The 19,003-nt window shown below is 52.4% G+C and overlaps 1 protein-coding gene across 1 annotated transcript in view; it reads left to right on the top strand.

Moving 5' to 3' along the window:
- Positions 1-1,355: 1,355 nt before the first annotated feature.
- emid1 (EMI domain containing 1) overlaps positions 1,356-19,003 on the top strand; it is a gene marked incomplete at both ends in the record, with an annotated part of 52,038 nt that continues 34,390 nt past the window's right edge. Inside the window, 3 exons of the mRNA XM_084456982.1 lie at positions 1,356-1,540; positions 9,217-9,330; positions 9,500-9,603. Coding sequence (XP_084313108.1) covers positions 1,356-1,540; positions 9,217-9,330; positions 9,500-9,603 — 403 coding nt within the window. The remainder of the gene's footprint in view (positions 1,541-9,216; positions 9,331-9,499; positions 9,604-19,003) is intronic.

The raw sequence follows: 19,003 nt of genomic DNA, 5'->3' as shown, positions 1-19,003 counted from the left end.
TGCTTCGGTGAGAGGCAGCTCAGACCTAATCTCTTGTTCCGTTGCTGGGGGAGAGCCCTGTGCCAGCCTGTATGCTCTCCAGTACCATGGGGGTCCGTCTGCGCCACGCCAACGCTGTGCCGGCGCCTCACACCACACATTTCAGTAGTGACGGACAGGCCACCGCCAGAGAGTAAAACTTAGGTAATCACCCTGTCTTCAGTGTTGTGATATGAGTACCACACATGATGCTCTCCTCCCTGGCCCGTGTGCAGCTGGCGGGACCAGTGGCGCCCGTTGAGAGACCTGAGATGTGTGTAGTCACTCTGACCACAGATGGAGATGACTGGGCTCAAGCCTACTGGCTGCACTGCCAGCTGTTGAGCTTGGAGCCAGCCCACTGCTCTGTGGTCAGGGGGGCTGTTTACACAAACCCCCATGGTCCCACATTCTCTGAGCAAAAAAGAGCGGTTACAGTAACTGTTGGTTGTCCGCCCTGCCCAAACTGGACCCTCTGCCCAGGGCTGTGGACCAGGGTGGCTCAAGGCTGGACAAAGACCAAAGGTTTAGGAGGGAGAAGGCAGAAGTAGAGCTTGCCTTTTATCCTTATTCCTGTAATATATCTGCATAGTGTGTTATATCTGCAGTCAATCATACTGTCAGACTCAGCATATTGTAACGAATAATCTCTAAATTACCTAATTTACAGGCTACAAAATGTATGTTTCTGATTATAGCTATAGGGTTATTATTTATATTTCAACAATATTTGTTTGCATGAATAGTCTGTCCCTTATCCTAGAACTTCGAAACTCGAAAATCATCAGTCACTGATAGGGTTAATGACGCCAGATGCATTGAGATTGAGTGTTGTAAAGCGTGCCTTGTCCTCAGTGAAAGGTTGAAACATGGAATGGGCAGGGTAAAAAGATTCGGCGGGCTGTGCTTTTAAAAGACTCCAGGAGACTATAAAACTAGTTTCTTGCCCATTGAATCAGGCTCGGCTTGAAATACGCACAGGCGGAGGGAGGCAGAACTGATAGAGAAGAGCGAGTCTACCTATATACTTTGATTTGCTCCTGTCGGAACTGCCCACACAGCAGAATTCTCGGTGAAGTCTGTTTTTACAGTTCCTTCTGTGAGATTTCAAGAATAGACAAACTTTTAAATTGTATAACCTAACGTGCTATAGCGGTGAAAGTTATTTATGTGCATACTGTATGTGTATAGCCTGGTTGGTGATGGGATGCGCGCCTTGAACCCCCAACCTTGACACAATTTGATTTTGTCTGTACCGGACACGCTTACCGGCTGTTTTCCCGTCGGGATAAGCTTTTTAGAAACTTTTCAGGCTGTGCTTTTTGTACGCCACGGAAATGGGAACGTGTCAACGGGAGTGCGTATCTGCGCTTTGCCGGAAAAGTTTCCGTTGGATTGCGCTGCTGCTGTGGCTCACCTCCGAAGCTCAGGCGACCTGGAGAACCGGGCTTTACAAATACCCGACGGGGACCCAACTGACCAGGGAGCAGTCCGCGTCTCAAACCTCAGTCTATCAAAAAAGGTAGGCCTATTGTTGTTTTTTAATAGTGTATAGTTAAGGATGATTTCTGTGTGAATTAATTTCTATTGTGTTCTGATTTTTGTTACTCACAAACATAATTAACTTCGTTATTTCTGTTTGCTCATAACCTTATTTTCTATTTCTGTTCATTTTCTATTTCTATTTATTTATATTTTAACTTATAACCGGCTATTGTTATCAATGCCTAATTGTTGCAGCCTATCCGTCTTTGCAACTCAAAGCCAAACTTTCTATAGGCTGTCCCTGTTTAATGCGACCAATAAATACCTTGGTCGGTGCATCAATAAAATGCATTTGCATGCAAAACTACGATCAATCTACATGTGTCATTGTCTTCATGACACTCGATTTCCTCTTTCCTGCTCAGCCACGCCGTGTTGTTCTCTGTCCTGTCCTCATTGTTGTCCCCGCCTGCCCGCTGGCTCCCTGTGTGACCCCTTTGGCTCTTGTGAACTCTGCCGTGGGGTCCTGCTCTGCGCTGGCCGGGCCGGCAGCACCCCTTCACTCCGCTCCGACATCTGCAGGCTCTGGGCAGCCAGAGAGCGAACCGGAGATCTGAGCAGCCCTACACGCATCCTTATAATGACAGACACAACCCACCAACTTTGCTTCTCAGATGTGCCTCCATAAATCCTGCCTCACGCTGAGAGGACACCGAATGGGAAGATGTTGCATATGGGGGACAGTGGTTTGATATTCAACCACAATGTGATGTGCGATATGTGGTTGTAAATAGCAAATTGAAAAATAATTCACTGAACAAAGTGCCAAACATGGGACTCAAATGCTGTCTCTGTCGGAGCTCCCAGATATCCCTCCCTGGGTGCTCCCTCGGGGTGTTCAGGGTGACGGCAGAGTGGTGGATGAGCGCGGCTCTGGGAGTTGCGATTAAATACACAAGGCCAAAACATGTCCGCCCCTTAAATTCCCTGCTGGACAAAGCAACTGTGTTTTTCACAGTGACCGGCCAGTCTTAGTGGGGTTGTACGCGAGGAGAAGATGGAGATCGGCGATCTCATAAATATTTATGCTCTCAAGTTCTAAGAGCGTGCCTGCGTGCGTGCGCATCGGTATGCACGCATGTGTGTGCGCATTCATGCCTGTGTTTATGTGGCGATGGGAGGGTAGTGGGTGGAGAATTCTCCTCTTGGGTTGAAGTGGGTCTTGGGCGTGTCCAGGTGGTTTGGAGAGGTGTTGGCCTCGGTCCGATGGCTCGCGCCCACACTCGGTGCCGCTGTCACTCATTTTCAGTGGCTGGTGGACATGTTTACTAAACACACACAGCTGGAGCCTCAATGCATCTGGGCTTGTTTTGGAAAAAAAGAAGAGTTTACAGTTTGCTCGGTTTGCTGCTTGACGGTGGAGTTGGGGTGCCAGATTGGATGGAAGATGGAGGGAGGTGGGGGAGGGGGGTGGGGGTTGTTGTGGCTAGTCAGTCTTGGCCTGAGGATGGGGTCGCTGGGTTTGAGGTGACATCGGAGGAGTCTCTCCCCACCTGCTGTCTGGGCCTCTCCACGGAGACAGGGATGTTGACGGCCTGTCAGAAAGACCGGTCAGTGGCAGCACCTCTATAGGGCCGAGGGCTTTGACACGGCCATACTGGACCATAAGCTCTGGAACATTCCTTAGTCACACTGATGGACAGTCAAAAGTCCAGCGGCTACGCTTTGAATAGGCAAACCGAGATACTACATTTGGTTGAAGGTCAGCGTTGGTCACGAGATAACAACTTAGAAAACCTTTTTCCTACAATGATTACAGAAACAAAAGGGGGGTTAACAGCACTTCAAAAGGGGGGGTTAACCGCACTCCAGCCAGCTCTTGACTTGTGCAGTCCTCCTAGACAGCCCAGGTCCATTCACCCTTGTCCTTAATGAGGACTCTATGAGCTGAGCAGAGGGGGGGGTTAAGACAGCAGCTATTTCCTGTCCCGTCTGTCTCTGTCCCCCCCCCCGAGGAGGGCTAGTCATGGGCTGACAGGCAGGCTGGTCCCACCGGGACCCCCAGCTCCCGACCCATCAACACCCCGCCTGACCCACACACTCTCCCCTAACCCCCACCAAGGAGATGACAGGGAGCTTGGAGTTGAAAAAGTAGGCCCCTGTCTCATGATACCTATTAAGAATGTACAAGTAATATTTTGCCCATATAAGCATCGGCAGGGAGTTTCAAAATAAACATTTTTCTAAGCCTTAAATACAGCGCCAAAAGCAATTCTTAAGCAAAACATTTAATAAATTTCAGATAAAAACTTTGTTTGAAGTATACACCCCGTCCCAAATGAAAGGTACACATAGACACGCACACACACACACGCACACACACACACACACACACACACACACACACACACACACACAAAGACTTCACACAGGCAAAAACAAAGACCGCAGGTGTCAGAGCCCCCCACATACGCTCGGACCAAACACGCTGTCTTGCCACACATCTGGATGAGGGTGCTCTCAGTGTGACCGTGTGACTGCGGTGTGAAAACCACTTGGCCGAACCCTCCCAGGCCTCTCGCTGGGCTTTGAGGATCTGTGGGTGTTTTCATAGCGAGGTCACTGACCCGCGGCGCGGATGTCTATCCGGTATGGAGAGCCCTCTGGCCCCCCTCCTCTCCTCGGACCGCAGTCCCTGACATGTCCTTTGAACCTGACTGAACCTGCAGGCTGCAGCACAATGGGACACCCCTAATATCTCCCACTCGCCCCTCATTCAACAGCTCCTCTGGATAGCTTTAGTAATATAACCCATGAGGGAGTCGACATACTTCTCCACTCCAAGCAAGCTTGTCTCTCCTCATCGGCTTCTCCTCTCCTTCTTACTCTTTCTACACGTTTCTTAATTTTCATTTCTGACCTCCTTAATCTTATCGCGTTCTTCTCACATCACTAAAGTAAATTGAGTTTTCCACAGTGTTTTCCTGTCTCTGTAAATCCTTAATCTTCATCATTCATTTATCCACTCCAGTCTACTCCGAACTCAAGACCAGATCCCTCTGCCTCTCTCAGCAGCTGCAAATTAGAACTCAGCGGAATGTTCTCTCTCTCTCTTTCTGTCTCTCTGTCTTCATTAAGGTCAATTGTGTTTTTTCTGTCTCTGTTGTTTCACCACATCTATCTGGCCTCCGACTTGGGCCCTTTGAGACCCCCGTCATCCTAATTGGTCAATCCTCTCCCCTCAGCCCGTACACCAGGGAGCCTCCCTGAGTGACCTCTGTGGTAAAGCAACCGCTCTCCTCCTCTCCTCACTGGCGCTCTGCCACATCTGTCTTTTGTCTTTTGTTCTCAAGTATTTTTCCCACAGACAGAAATGTAGATTCCTTCAGATTTTTATCAGGCTGAAATTCTTTTTTGTGTGTTTTTTTTTTCAATATATAGGCGGGTGGACTGGGTAGAGAGAGAGGGGAGGGGAGGTGTCCCAAAGGCAGGGAGTAGCCGAGTGAGAAAGGGAGTGAAACAGGAAGCACAATGGGGAGTGCACCTGGACATTATTCACCAGAGCCTCACACTCTGCTCTGTCAGGGTGCTCCAGGAGTTTGCCCTCTGTCCTCCCTCAAAGAGCTTGGCTTAGGACTGTAATGATTCTCTCCAAATGTTCTTACCTCACTCCATGTCTCATCCTACTAAAACAAGTGCACAGTGAACCTGCTGTCCCCCACCCACGATGCATGTCGTCATCATGTACAGTTGTTGAATGAGATTGGGCGTCTTCCTGTCGATCAAGCGGTCAGTAAAATCGGCCAAATGTCAAGAGGTGGACATTTGTAGGTGGATTCCTCTCAGCCTTGCTATCCTTGTTTTTAGCAATTCGGAGTCGATAAGTGCAAATTCAAGACGAATTTCGAGTGGCGGTGGCCAAGTCGGGTGGCCAATCGGGAGACTTTTATAGTGCTTGTGGCAAGTTATCCTGAACTATATGATGCATCCCTGCCCGGATACAAAGATCTGAATTAAAAAGCTAAGTGTAGAATGGTGTCCCTGGTGGCAGAAGGAGATTTGCAAGAACATACCACACCATATTGCTTGTAGTAAGTTTACATACAATCGTTCTCTGCTTACTTTGTGACATGTAATTCTGCGGCGAAGTGGCACAGAGTCTATTATGTAGCCTAGTATGCAGAGCGCAGCGATTCAACGTAATATTTGAGTCTGGAGAGAGACTACCCTTCAGGAGTACGTTCTTGAAACACGGCCTATGCCTCCCTCTGCTGTTTGTATAGTGTTACTGCGGCATTGGGAATGGGAAAAATGAATTGTGGCTAGCGCCCCCGGTGGTGGGCTCTGGTACATGTGTGACGGACGAACGCACACACACATGAACGTACAACGCACCGATGTACAGCATGTGCGCCACACGCACTAACGCACACGCGTCTGGGACAAGAGGATAGCAGTTCTCTGTGAGGCTTTTCATGACGGTTTCTTGAGCTCTCCACGATCAGCGTCATTCTTACCGTCTTGGCGTTGCACCAGCAGCGGAGAGGAACACTCGGGTCAAATCTGTGATCCTCCATTCCCTTCAGAACAGAGAGGTTTTTCCCTCCAGATACTGGCTGTGATTTGAATGCCTGCTGCCGATGCGTGATTATTTATTTGGTTTTGGGCCCGGCATTCTGAGGCAGGGGGGAGAGGAGTTTGCAGAGAGAGCTGATACCCACCGAGGGCCTGCTCGGTGCCATGACCGGTTCAGCTGTGGTGCTGTCGGGTTTCACACCTCGGCGCCCGGGAGACCCCTCAGTCCTGGGGAGCCCAGGGGAGACCCGTCAGTCCTGGGGAGACCACTCAGTGCTGGGGAGCCCGGGGGAGGGCGGGGGGAGGCGGGGGGTTGGGGTGAGAAAGGCAACAGGCAAGAAAAACAAGCACTTAGGCTGCGCATGTTACATGGACATCATCACCCACACACACACACACACACACACACACACACCATAGTTGTCTCTAAACATACAGAGTGCAAGTCTTCGTGAGGAGGGCTGTGGTTCCAGATGAAGTACTATGAACTGACGTTGGACTAATGGTCCTAAGTGGTTGTTCCTCACTCAGCTCAGCTGGAGCAGTTATCTCTCCCACCCAGCCCCGGGGCCGAGGGTGGATCAAAGCTGGGAACTATCTCAGCGTCTGTTCAACTGTTATTGGAGAGGATGTGGGTCAACGGGCTGTCTCATTATCTACTATCTACTGTTGGAGTCCATCCACCTAAGTCATGGCTTGGTTTTAATCAGTGGCTTCATTCATGGAGAGATTCTTCACACATGCAAGGCTAGCAGGGTGGTTTGTACACTCCAAAAAGTGCTATAGAACAATTTTGAATAATAGAATCACTTTGAAAATAAAAGGTTCCATATACAGTACAGTAGAACCCTTTTCAGGTCTAAGGTTCCTTGCACAGTAGAACCCTTTTCAAGTCTCGAAGGTTCCAGGTACATTTTCATGACTGTTGGCACTGTTCGGAATCCTAAATGCTTCTTTCTGACCCGTTCCACCACTGTTCCTCTTTTTTCAAAGTGTGTACTGGGCCTAGTCCTCTGACTCGCTGTTCTATGCGGTCAGAATAGAAGACAAGTCAGTGTCACTCACAGTGACACAGTTCCTTACCTGACCACAGCGGTCAGCTCTGTCTAGGCAGAGGGGGGGGGGGGGGGTCCACTCTCCAGGCTTGAGAAGGACAGGGACAGGGGTGTCTTCTTTCTGGTCGGGGCAGGTGGATGCGTCTGGTCACATGACGAGAGGACTTGTGTTCACATACCGTCAGTATGAGCTCAGTCCCGTCTCCTCCTCCTCCTCTCTTCTCATATTAAGCCTTCAGAAGCGTCCCAGATATTTCTGGCTGGTTCCCGTGACGACGCGGCCCTGGTCTGGGTATGTGGGCGTGGGAAGTGCTGGTTTAGGGCCGTTCGGTGTCTCTCGCCCCTTAGTGGCGTCCTGTGGTGTGCAATACACACACACTCTCTCTCTCTCTCTCTCTCTCTCTCTCTCACACACACACACACGCACACGCACTCACACACACGCACATGGCTTCACATGTTGACAAACAAACAGGCTCACCTCACACGCTATGCTCCCTGACCCTGAAGTACTCCGACTCCCAGGAGCCTGTGTGTTCTCTCTGGATACGCAATAATGGCACAAACACAAACAGCCGTAATGGTTTTCCTGGTCCGCCCCAGCAGCCATATGAGGCTAATCAGGCTATTTGCACACTTCGTTGTTAATAAAAGACCGCTAACACATGCTGCCTCTAATAGCCTCCGGATGGTTCCTATGCACTAAGCGCCACTCCATGTTTCCTCGATTTACGTCGGAGGATATGAGAGGATGTCTGAAAACAGCTTTTTAACAGGATTACGAGTGTTTTTCATGTTTTTTTTATGGAACATGTACTTAAAGATTAAGCCACAATAAAGCTGCGTTATTAACTCGGGGTATAGACTCTGCTTTCTCAGACCAATTGAAAGCATTTCTGTAGTCTTTATTTTGGGGTTTGGTTTGCTCGCATGGTTGCTCATCTGGCCTGTGTTGCCGGTGGCTATTAGAGAGTCCCTTTTTTTATAGAGGACAAGTTTAATGAATACCATGGCAGTGCTTTCTTCTCCCTCACTCAGTGAGCATTGTTTCCCTTGTTTGCATTTTCTTCCGTCCAATAATGCAGTGATTGAAACCATACCGGGACTTTAATCAGGATCAGACATCTCCTCTCAGGCAGGCCCAGAGATGTGGACTGGGTGAAGGGAACTGGTCCTGACCGACCCAGACCGACTACCGGGCCCTACACCAATCACTGACCCGCTCTCCTTTATATTCTCTCTAGGGACTTGTGGTCCAAGAAAGGTCTTATTATGTTACAAGAGGATTTCAAGTTGTAAATAATTCACTGGGCTTCTGGAAGCCTTTTAAAGCGCAGTGAGTTTGCTGTTTAGGAAGACAAATCAGTAAGTGATACTGTCCTCCCTATCTGACGGTGACCCTTGACCTTTACATAAGCCGTGTTCCTGTCAGGCCAGCCCCCTCCCTGCCTCTCCAGCTGTGCAAATCAGACCTGATAACGCTTGAGGAACAGAGATTTGTCTTGTAAAGGGAGTGGGCCTATCACCCCCCCCCTGAGAAAAACCTCTCAATCTCACTCTGATCTCAGTGTGAGACCTTTCCCTCCCCCTCTCCCCTCCTCCCCTCCTCCCCTCCTCCCCTCCTCTCCTCCCCCCTCCCCTCCCCTCCTCCCCCCCCCCCCCCTGCTCCCCCCACGGAGCGTCGGCCTCTCCCCCGAGAGAGACCCAGGCGGAGAAAGAGCCGGCGGATGTGTATTGATAGGGGAGAGACCGCAATGTAAACACGGCCCACAATGCACTCCTGCAAGTCTCACGGGCGATTGAAGCCATGTAAACACCATAAAGGGGTTTCAAAAGAAAGAGAGGGGGGGGGGAGGAGGAGAGAATCAAAACCCCCGGGTAGAGAGGGCGTACGGAGTATGAGGTCACGCCTAATATCCCTTTGTGTGCACGTGCACGTGCACTGTAGCCTACTGTACGTGCTTATGGATGTGTGGGGGGGTTTGTAGAGCAGGTGTGTTGGAGAACAGAATAATAAAATAAAAGTACTGCTCTCATATTGTTTTTCACCCCCCCTCCCTCTCTCTCTCTCTTTCTCTCTCAGGAACTGGTGTCCCCATACGGTCACCAAGACGGTGACGTGCCAGGTCCAGAATGGAACCGTTCTACAGCGTGTGTACCAGACCTGCCGCTGGCCTCAGGGCTGCACAGGGGGCAGGTGAGTCTGGGAGGGTCCTAGAACGCAGTACAGTAGCTACCTAGAACACTACAGCACATGAGCACACTTACGTCCCTGTATGTGTGACGTTGGCCTGTTTGTGTGACTTTGGCCTTGTGTGTGTGTGTGTGTGTGTGTGTGTGTGTGTGTGTGTGTGTGTGTGCCTCAGCTACAGGACCGTGGTCAGACCGTCCTATAAGGTGGTGTACCGCACGGTCACCTCTCTCGAGTGGAAGTGCTGCCCAGGGTTCACCGGCGCTGCTTGCGAGGAAGGTAAGAATACGACGTTTTATCCACGTTTTATTCTCTTTCTCTCTCTCCGTCTCCCCCTCTCTCGTTCCCTCTCTCTTTCTCGCTCGCTCGCAGCCCCTCTGCTTCGTGAAGAAGGCATGAGCGTGAGCGCCGGATTGGTGAGGGGAACGTGGGGCGTATTAACTGTCGAGGTCGTGTTTCCTGCGTGTTTGGTTCTGGTTCTGGAGCTTGGCTCGGAGTCCGCCGCGGCCGGGAGCCTCGGCCAGCCCCTCAGCCAGGGCGGGAGGAACCGTGACGGAGACGCGGGCCGGCTTCTCTCACCACTTTCCTCCTCTCTCTCTCTCTCGCTCTCTCTCGCTCTCTCTCCACACGCTCGCTTGATTTCTGTGCCGTTTCTTCCCCCTCTCGTTCTTGGCATTCGTTCTCTTTCCTCTCATCTCCTTCTTTCCGAGTCCCAGTTCACTCAGCTCACAGTTCATAAGTTAACTCCCATCATCTATCTGTCTCACTTTCTATCAGTACACCTCTTTCACCCTCCCCGCGTCTCGCTGTGATCACTCTTCTCTGCGTTCGCAGTTCTAATGGTTGAGTAATGAGTTGACAGAATGTTTTCTCCACTAGTATACCCCTCTGGACCCCTCCCATCCTCTCGTTCTCTCTCTCTCTCTCTCTCTCTCTCTCTCTCTCTCTCTCTCTCTCTCTCTCTCTCTCACACACACACACACACACACACACACAATTACTCTTTCTCTTTCTCTTTCTAACTTAAATGATCTGAAGAAAACTCTCGTCTTCAGGCACAACCAAATGTGTCCACTTTATTAATCGTCTAGGCTTTTATTGGTCCAGTTTAAAAGTCAGTGAAACCCATGAGGTCAATCCTTTTGTGTGGTTTAGAATTTTATGGTTCAGAGTGTTTTTTATGGGGCATAAATATATGTTGTCATACTCTTAAAGTGCTGAGCTACTGTAACACTCACTGCTGTTTTTGCAATCTGGATCATTTTCAACTACAGTAGCTAGCTAACCATTACACACACATGCACACACACACACTGACACACACAAAATGTAATGATTTCCCCTTGGCTCTGGCCTTACATGTTGAGTTCTCTGTGTGTTTTCCTGCCTGTATGACCACTGCTCTCATCCCAGGTGAGCTAACAGTCTCTCAGAGGATCTCAGGGGCCCGCACCACCAGGGGCCTCATTTGGGACAAATTACTCAACTTTTCCCACCAGCACACACCTCAAACATGTGTCCACACATGTTGACACAAGGTTTACGTACGCACTTACACACACACACACACACACACAGATATACTACGCCCAAACATACTCTAAACCTCCCACGCATGCATGCCCAGAAACAACAGAGCCTGAACACACACACGCACAGAGTAGAGACGCACACGGTCCAAGAACCCGGGACCTTCCGCTCAAACTGTAGCAGGGGGAGACGACTCCCCCTTCAGGTTGTCATGGCAGTGGGGGGGAGAGGGGGGGGGGGGGGTCGGCGGGATTAGCCACTTATCAGAGCGCCGCGCCGGGGGTCTCAGATCCCAAGCGGGCGTTGAGTGGAAGTGACAGGTCCCATTCAGGCCGCCCGGCGCCCCGGCACGGCGGAGGGCATCCCGGGCGACCGGAGCTTTGTTCTGCCCCCGCCACGCCACATGGGAGGCCCCGCCCCCCACCGGCCACCGACCGCCGACCTGATACCTCGCCGAAATCCCAGCAGACAACGAGGGGACGTCTGGAGATGCCTGGACGGAAACACGCACGCGTTTTATACGGCTTGTCCTGTTGTTGTTATGGCAGTTGCTGAGGAAAGTAGCTCGGATATCGGAGTGTGTGTGCGTGTGTGTGTGTTGTTGAGAGAGGAGAAAGAAAAGACGCAGAGAGAAGCGGACGCACGACACACCACCTGTTCGGTGTTACTGAGCTCAGCGGTGGTGAAGTCAGGCTGAGGGACGTATCAACTGTGGTTAAGGTGCGCTAGTGGGATGGTTTGGGCCTTTAAGGAGCCTTCCGAGTTCCAGTTTAGGGCAGTTTGAGGTGTATACTCACCCTCCCCTCCCCCGCCCCGCCCCTGGCTCCCTCCTCCCTCCGCTCTCCTCCTCTGTCTGTCTGCCCGCCTCGCTGAGACAGTGGAAAATGTGCGTGATCCACTGATTTACTTAGTCTCCCCACCATTACCTCTGTTATCCCCCCCCCCCTCTTCCCCAGCCCCTCCTAGCCCCTCCTAGCCCCTCCCAACCCCTCCTAGCCCCTCCTAGCCCCTCCTATCCCATCCTAGCCCCTCCTAGCCCCTCCTAGCCCAGCCCCTGGCCATGTCTGACTCCCAGGCCTGGTCTTCATTACAGCAGGCCTTCCTCCTCCCCACGCCCCTCACCGACGCACCCAGACCAGCTGCGGCGTGGAGCTCTCACAGGGGCCGGAGGTGAGGCTGAACAGTGGTCATCATCCTTACTCGTTGGCTGTAGTTCTGTCGGCCGCTAGACTGGGAGGTACCGCGTTGCTTAAACAGTCCGGTATGTCCCTCATCCCGGTCTGCCTCGCCAGACTCTGGGCTCCCTGGGTCGCTGGTCCACGGCCCGCCTGGCGACTGGATGGTTGACGAGGGTCCTGGGTCGCTGGTCCACGGCCCGCCTGGCGACTGGATGGTTGACGAGGGTTCTGTCTACTCAGCTTGGGTCTATCTGGACCACAGATAACGGGTCGGTTTCAGTCTGGGTCCGGGCGGTGATCTCACCAACCCCACTGCACATTATCGGAGAAAGAAAAACATTTCGCTGCTCGTTGTACTGATGTAGCATGTGACAAATTAAACTTTGAACCTTGACCCGCTGACCCAACAAGCAGGAAGCCGAGCCCCGGGAGGAATGACCAGGTGCTATTGGAGGGTTTCTGGCACCTGAGAGACCCTCTTATCAAATCAGAGCTCCCCATAGGATCATAGGATCCTGCTGGCTCCCACTGCGTCATGCCTATTGGCTCTGAAAGCAAAACATTGCATCACACACAAGCTGATAACAGACAAATTCACTCAGTCAAAGCGGGAGATAACAGGCCATTAGGGCACCCCATTTCTCAGGCCGTCACCCCAATCTCAATACTTGGCGGGGATTCCAGACCAGTGCTGTAATTACTCTGTCCTAATTGTTTTCTATGAGGTTCGAGAGATCTTGTGTTACTCACTAAAATTGAAACACAAAGGACTATCTCTGATTGAGCTTGAAAAAAGCGGTCTAAGTATTTGCAGATGGAGGCACTTTCATAGCCTGCCAGAAAACAGGGATTTAATATATGCTTGGATGGCTTTCAGTTTTCCAAGTAACTCAACTCTGGTTTTTGGTGGGGATATCCCAATTTACTGTACATCAAATAGCATTATCAAAATTATATCCCATTTAGAAAGCAATTGCATTACATGATAATATCAAATGCATCACACGCTGGCAAATGCACGCCATTAAAACAAGCTGTCAGATATTGTAAATATTGTAGAAGCGATATCAAAGGACGACACGAAAAAGGACGGCCGCAGCTTAGCAGACATGACAAGATGACATGAATTCACACGTGTGATATATTTAGTTTGCTTTATCTTCCGTTGTGTGTTGGACCATCGCCCCCACAGCCCACGCTGTGTCTGGTCACGGGATCAAGTCTTAACTCTGTCATGATGACAGCGAGAGTCGACAGGCGATAACATGGACATGATTGATTGAGCCAGGCACTTGAAAGAAAAATGGGGCTTATCAAGAGGGTGGGGGGGTTGGAGGGGGTGCACGTTGAAACATTAGGATGGGGGGGGGGGGCGTATGACATTACCACGCCTGTCAGAGCTCTGTCTGGGGGTTTGGGGGGGCTCACAGTGTCTCACAGCCAAGCAGAGGTTGCGGTTTTGGGGCTGCAATTATGGCGTGGCTAGGAGGCAGAGGCACTGTGTCTCCAATAAGCCGCAGAAATGTAATCTGTGTTTTCACAGCTCAGCACGGCTTATCAGAGGCCTACACTCTAAGCCTCACGCTGGAAACGTCAGTGGGCTGCAGCTCGCCATTAGCCAGGGTGGAGACGGAGTGCTGCTGCTGCGTGTGTGTGTGTGTTGTGTTTGTGTGTGTGTGAGTGTGCGCGAGTGACCGAGTGTGTGCGTGTGTGTGCTGTGCATGTGTGTGTCTGTGTATTGTGTTTGCGTGTGTGTGTGTGTGTGCGTGTGTGTATGCGTGTGTGCGTGTGCGTGTGCGAGTGCGTGTCTGTGTGTGTTGTGTTTTCACGTGTATGTGTGTGTGTGTGCGTGTGTGAGTGCGTGTGTGTGTTGTGTGCGCGTGCATGTGCGTGTCGAGTCTGTGTGCATGTCTGTGTGTGTGTGTGAGTGCGTGTGTGTGCGTGTGTGAGTGAGTGTGTGTGTGTGCGTGTGTGTGGGTGGGAGAGCGAGGTGTTCAGGATGTGTGTGGTGGAGGACGCAGCTGTTAAACACGATTAGCAACTTTAATGGCTGTCGTTTTTAGCAGCTGTAAGTGGACGAGCCTCGGCGTGGGGCCACAGGGGAGCAGACCGAGCGAGACCGGCTCCTTTCTCTCCGAGCGCTGACCCCTCCGCTCCCACAAAGGAGCGCTATCCAAAACAAAAATGATGCTGACCTAGCAGAAAGCCACTTTTTTTTTCTCCACAGCTTTCACTGAAGTGGCCCTTCTCTCGCCTCTCAACCAGTCACACGCCTCAAGTCCCTGTGCCCTTGTTTGCATTAGCGGGTCGTAAATCTACCCCACGCCCCCCCCCCCCCTTCCCACCCCCCTCTCACATTCAAACTCATGCACTCTAAAACAAACGCTAATTCACAACCGCACATTCATACGGCGTACACTCGTTCCCAGACAAACACGCTCCCCACACAGTGCATCCAGAGACCCGACGTCCGTCCACACAGCCGGGGATGACCTCCCTGACCCCAGCGCCGCGCCCGGCCCGGGGCAGAGCCAGCAGAGCCGGCGCGGTCCCAGATTCATGGCCGTGCGCACAGCCTGTGACAGTCAGCGCAAAGTGCCTAGCCCAAATTGGAAGCAGCTGGAAGTCGAGGAGCTGTGGCAAAGCCGAGCGCTCGGGATGAGATTATACACCCGAGCGTTGCCTTCCCCTCCCCGCGCAACACACACACACACACAACACACACACACACACACAACACACCAAACACAACACACACACACCACACCACACACCCCCAGCACACTCACGGGGGAATTATCACAACAGTCATTATTCACCGTATTACACTGTTCGATGTACTGTATTAGTGTGGCCAGCCATCAGTGAAGGAAACCAAACCGTGTCAGCTGACAGGAAGTGTGTTCCTCTCTCTGCCCTCCTGCCTCGGGCTCCTCCTCCGCTGGCGCGTGTGTGCGGGGCTGTCAGGACGAAAGTGGCGCTGGAGTTGTTTAAGAGCGTTTCAAAGGATGTTTTCAAGGAAACCCCCAAATGTCAGGAGTCACATAAGTTTTTTTCATGATTTCGCTGGCCTCAGTCCTGACTCCTGACTTCACATTATAGAATATTATACTTCTGTCTCTGTAGTCGGGAGGGGAAGTGGAGCACACACACACACACACACACACATGCCCGATGGCAGCCACTCTTCACCTCTGTCCCCACTAAAGCTGAGGTATTTCCTCTCTCCCTGCGGTTTAACTGGACCTGTGTGCTGTATGAGTGACCCATAAACCACCAAGCTCCCTCCAACTCTGGACCCTATAGAGCACACACACAGGCACACACACACAGGCACACACACGCAGGCACACACACACAGGCACACACACACAGGCACACACACACAGGCACACACACACAGGCACACACGCACGCACACACACACACACACACACACACACACAGGCACACACACACACGCACACAGGCACAACACACAGGCACACACACAGGCACACACGTACACACACACGCACGCACACCCACACACAGACACACACATACACACACTCACAGACATACACACACACACACAGACACAGACACAGCACTGGGAGGGAGGGGTAGAGAGATAGAGGGCATAGGGAACAGGGTGGATTTGATGCAGGGACAGAGAGGCTTAGGGAGAGAAGGAAAGGAAACTAGGTTCTGTGACCTGCATAAACAACCCTGTGACCTGCATAGAGAACCCTGTGACCTGCATAGAGAACCCTATGACCTGCATAGAGAACCCTGTGACCTGCATAAAGAACCCTGTGACCTGCATAAAGAACCCTGTGACCTGCATAGAGAACCCTGTGACCTGCATAAACAACCCTGTGACCTGCATAAAGAACCCTGTGACCTGCATAGAGAACCCTATGACCTGCATAGAGAACCCTGTGACCTGCATAGAGAACCCTGTGACCTGCATAGAGAACCCTGTGACCTGCATAGAGAACCCTATGACCTGCATAGAGAACCCTGTGACCTGCATAGAGAACCCTGTGACCTGCATAGAGAACCCTGTGACCTGTATAAAGAACCGTGTGACCTGCATAGAGAACCCTGTGACCTGCATAGAGAACCCTGTGACCTGCATAGAGAACCCTGTGACCTGCATAGAGAACCCTGTGACCTGCATAGAGAACCCTGTGACCTGCATAAAGAACCCTGTGACCTGCATAGAGAACCCTGTGACCTGCATAGAGAACCCTGTGACCTGCATAAAGAACCCTGTGACCTGCATAGAGAACCCTGTGACCTGCATAAAGAACCCTGTGACCTGCATAGAGAACCCTGTGACCTGCATAGAGAACCCTGTGACCTGCATAAAGAACCCTGTGACCTGCATAGAGAACCCTGTGACCTGCATAAAGAACCCTGTGACCTGCATAGAGAACCGTGTGACCTGCATAAAGAACCCTGTGACCTGCATAGAGAACCCTGTGACCTGCATAGAGAACCCTGTGACCTGCATAGAGAACCCTGTGACCTGCATAGAGAACCCTGTGACCTGCATAGAGAACCCTGTGACCTGCATAAAGAACCCTGTGACCTGCATAAAGAACCCTGTGACCTGCATAGAGAACCCTGTGACCTGCATAGAGAACCCTGTGACCTGCATAGAGAACCCTGTGACCTGCATAAAGAACCCTGTGACCTGCATAGAGAACCCTGTGACCTGCATAGAGAACCCTGTGACCTGCATAAAGAACCCTGTGACCTGCATAGAGAACCCTGTGACCTGCATAGAGAACCCTGTGACCTGCATAGAGAACCCTGTGACCTGCATAGAGAACCCTGTGACCTGCATAGAGAACCGTGTGACCTGCAGAGAGAACCCTGTGACCCTCCGCCCCTATTTTATATCTGCATGACTGCTGCTGACCTCCAACCTGAGTCCCGTCGGTTACATTTCAAAGGCCGGCGTCGGTGTGAGAGGGGAGGCAGACCCCCCCCCCCCCCCCCCCCCCTGTGACGTGGACGACCCTGTCTGCTCCTCCCTCAACACTGCAGAACCTCAACACGTTCTCTTTCCCCAGTTCCCTCTCCTCTCCCCGGCACCGAGTGACACGTTTATAGTCGGACCGTGTGTTCTGTACAGTAGGTGGGTTTTGACGAGGTAATGATGCATGCGTTGGGGGGGTGGGGGGGTCAACGCCGAGACAATGGCTGCATTGATGTTCATCGTGTTCAGGTGCTCCTGCCCACCTCTGTGATGAGTTCGGCCCCGCCCACCCCGCCTCGACCCCGCGGGGACGGAACTCTCTGGATCACTTTCACACCGGCCCCCCTCCCCCCCCCCCTCCGCTCACATCCTCCTCCCCTAACCTGCGTCTCCTCCTCTCCTTATCTCCTCAGCTCGTCTCCTCTCCTTATCTCCTCCCCTGTCTCCTTCCATCCTTCTCTGTCGTCTTCGTACTTTCCTACGGTCTATATCGGGGCGTCTTTTAGCCCTGGGCACCTTTAATGAGGGTGACGTCTTAAGATGTCCTCCCACCCTCCACTTTCCCCTGAAGTTGTGTCCAAAAGCTGAGAATGCGTGTCTGTAAATAACGCTGAGTCAGAAAGCAGAGAGGAGACAAAGGGGGTTGCGGTCGCCATGTTGGTGCTCTGCGCTGTATACAGTTTATACACGCTATCAATATGTGGTTTCGTTCCGTCCCGGGAGACTTGATTGTCTGCGCGCTCGTCATCTTAAAATGAGCTCATAAACGTACGCAGCGCCACATGAGAGCGCCGCGCGTGTTTTGGCTCGCCGGGCGGTGATTGAGGAACCAGATGGCTGAGCCAAGCCGTGCAGCACCAGAGCTCGCCACATCCCTCCCCTGTCTCCCGGCCACACCCCTCCGCCACATCCCTCCCCTCTCTCCCGGCCACAGACGGACCGCCACATCCCTCCCCTCTCTCCCGGCCACAGACCGGACCGTCACATCCCTCCCCTCTCTCCCGGCCACGGACGGACCACCACATCCCTCCCCTCTCTCCCGGCTACAGACCAGACCGCCACATCCCTCCCCTCTCTCCCGGCCACAGACGGACCGCCACATCCCTCCCCTCTCTCCCGGCCACAGACGGACCGCCACATCCCTCCCCTCTCTCCCGGTCACAGACCGGACCGCCACATCCCTCCCCTCTCTCCTGGCCACAGACCGAACCGCCACATCCCTCCCCTCTCTCCCGGCCACGGACCGGACCGCCACATCGCTCCCCTCTCTCCCGGCCACAGACCGGACCGCCACATCAGAGAGGTAGCTGGCTACGGCGGGCGGCGGTGACATCATTTACCGCACCTTGTATCGCTATAATTCCCCCCCAAAATCCTCTATTATACAATCCTTCATTGGCTTGGCCCGTCCGTTCGAACCTGTAGCTCTGGGGGATGCAATCAGACTGGACAGTCTCTCTGCTCTGCTCCACGCTCCTCTGCGATGGTCCTCTGTGGGTATGAGGTAGACGCGCTGGTCAGGCAGTGGGGGCTGGACATGATTGTGATTAGTCCAGGGATGAGGACTGGAGACAAGGTCTTGGATGAGCTTCGCTCACACACAGTCTAATTAGAGACATTCCAGCCTCGGAGAGAAGGAACACTAGACAGAAGAGAGAGACGTCTATAGGCTTCCTCGCACGGGGGGCCGGCGGAACCAATCGGCTTGACTGCGGAGAAATGACTTCATCTCATTGGCTGGGACGAGATGCAGCGGAGGGGATGGGGGACGAGTGTCTCTCCGGATCAGATATCCGATCTGTGAGCGAGGACGGGGAGCGTGGCTGGCAGAGAGAGACGCTGGCAGAGAGAGACGCTGCTGTGTGCAGTGGAGAGACAAATGGACAAAGTGTGAAGATCGGCGATAAGACTTTCACAACCCCTGAGAGACACATTACTCTAGTCACGGCGTAATCCCGCATGTAGACAGCGTGTGTGTGTGTGTGTGTGTGTGTGCGTG

The sequence above is a fragment of the Borostomias antarcticus genome (genome assembly GCF_949987555.1).
Source record: "Borostomias antarcticus genome assembly, chromosome: 23".
Lineage (NCBI taxonomy): Eukaryota > Metazoa > Chordata > Actinopteri > Stomiiformes > Stomiidae > Borostomias > Borostomias antarcticus.
The sequence above is the reverse complement of the archived record's forward strand: the minus strand, read 5'-3'. Positions and strand labels throughout refer to the sequence as shown.